The sequence below is a fragment of the Echinops telfairi genome, unplaced genomic scaffold (assembly GCF_000313985.2).
Source record: "Echinops telfairi isolate 266 unplaced genomic scaffold, ASM31398v2 ScPeMD7_7421;HRSCAF=8459, whole genome shotgun sequence".
Lineage (NCBI taxonomy): Eukaryota > Metazoa > Chordata > Mammalia > Afrosoricida > Tenrecidae > Echinops > Echinops telfairi.
The window spans coordinates 9330502-9332371 of NW_022111321.1; the positions used below are offsets into that span (position 1 = coordinate 9330502).

A 1870-nucleotide genomic window follows, 5' to 3' on the forward strand; every position below is an offset into this window, starting at 1 on the left:
CTCTTCCACACCCAAAGCCATTCAAACCTTAATAATATAAACCCACATGTTCTTCACAAAGCTGTCATTTCCTAATCCTCTTACCATGCTGAACTTTGCTTCCTGGCACTTATCACCCCATGGCATACACAGGCATACACCTGTTGGTGTGGTCTCTGTGTCTCTTCTAGAGAGAGACAGTGCCTCCTCTATAAGTTGTCGCTTGCTGAGGTGATGGCTCTACTCACAGTGCCACGAGGTACAACAAAAGGAGGCACTACCCCGGCCTGATTCGTCCTCACAGTTGTTTCTACATTTGGGCCCATTGATGCAGCCCCTGTGTCTATCTACATTACACAACTTTGAGAATAAGAAACTGTCTGCCCCATCGTTTCATTTTTGAAATGATCATATTATAGAAATGAATGCAGGGGAGCTAAGAAATCTTTTCTAGATTCCTATAATCGCCCTGGGTGGCTCAGTCCATTGGTGTGTACTCTACTGGCAGCCAAAGTCACAGCAGGCTGGGTCATGCAATTTTTCAATATGAAATGTTACACAGATATCTAGATAAAATCTCTATGGATTTGTAATATGTACACTTCATAAAAGGTTCTTGTTTGAGTTTTGTTTGTTAATGAAATAATCTGGGTCTTTCATCAACTGAATTTTGTATATTTTCAGAGATCATCTACAGCTGGGTATTTAATGAGTTCCCTTCCTTTGTGGCGGAAGACAGCCGGCGCTTCATTTCCCAGCAGACAGGCAACCTCTACATTTCTAAAGTCCAAACCTCTGATGTTGGCAGCTATATATGCTTGGTGAAAAACACAGTGACGAATGAACGAGTACTTAGTCCTCCAACTCCGCTCACACTACGTAATGATGGTAAGTCCCATTGACTGAGTTAAAGTCGTTAACCACGGCGATATAGAAAATCTAAAAAGGAGATCTGCATTTTACTAAGCAATCTATTCTTTTAAAAAGTCAAAAGGCATTTACCATATTTGGAAGCATGAGACTTTTAGATTGAGATTATGCATACCTTACAAAAAACCTGTGAAATAGGAAAGTGACGATCCACAGATGAGAAATAACCCCCATAATGCTTCTCGAGGGCCCCGAGTGGAGAGAGATTCTGAGAAGAACGGCAATAAAGACTCCACAGTTCTTTCCGTTGCTCTTTAGTGCCTCCATATAGCAATATGTGTGTGAAGTGCAAGCATTTTATGGGCTCACTTTTCATTACGTTTTTATGTTAGCTGCTTTCAAATGGAATGTTCAGCTTTTAATACTTCATGGTATAGTTATAATTGTTATTATTGCTTTTCCAATCATAGGAGCAGTTGGAACTTTAACTTTTAAGTGAAATTCAGGCAGAAATGATGATTCTATAATTATAGGTATTGCCATCTATCTAAAGAATCTTCAAGTTTAAACACCTCATTTGTAGTTATAGACATTTACAGTTAAGCATTGCATTGAAGAAGTCAATGCTATGTTACAGTTGATATATGATATGTGGATTGCTCTGTCATGCAATAAAAAAAAATCTATGGAGGCAATATTAAGAAGTGAGCTTGTAAATTCTGATTGATTATATAGTTTAAAACTTCTATATCAATTCTACCTTTCTTTTGCTTGTTATTAGAAATATATATCAGGAATGTATGGTCAGAAACCATACTGCACGGATATATGTTTACCACTTGCTTTTTTATTTTATGTATTAAAAGTCCATGGTTTATATATTTTATAATAATAAACCTATGGAGTAAAGACTACAAATGGCATGTCTATTTTAAAGATGAGGAAAGTGTTATGAGGGAAATTAAGGGACTGACAAAGGTGACATAACTAGGTGAAGATATGGAAGAATTAGTAGAGAACC

The 1870-nt window shown here is 37.3% G+C and overlaps 1 protein-coding gene across 1 annotated transcript in view; it reads left to right on the forward strand.

The window, feature by feature from the left end:
• The window catches only part of CNTN5 (contactin 5), a 1071081-nt gene that overhangs the window by 671956 nt on the left and 397255 nt on the right, over positions 1 to 1870 (forward strand). Inside the window, exon 7 of the mRNA XM_045297732.1 lies at positions 664 to 867. Coding sequence (XP_045153667.1) covers positions 664 to 867 — 204 coding nt within the window. The remainder of the gene's footprint in view (positions 1 to 663; positions 868 to 1870) is intronic.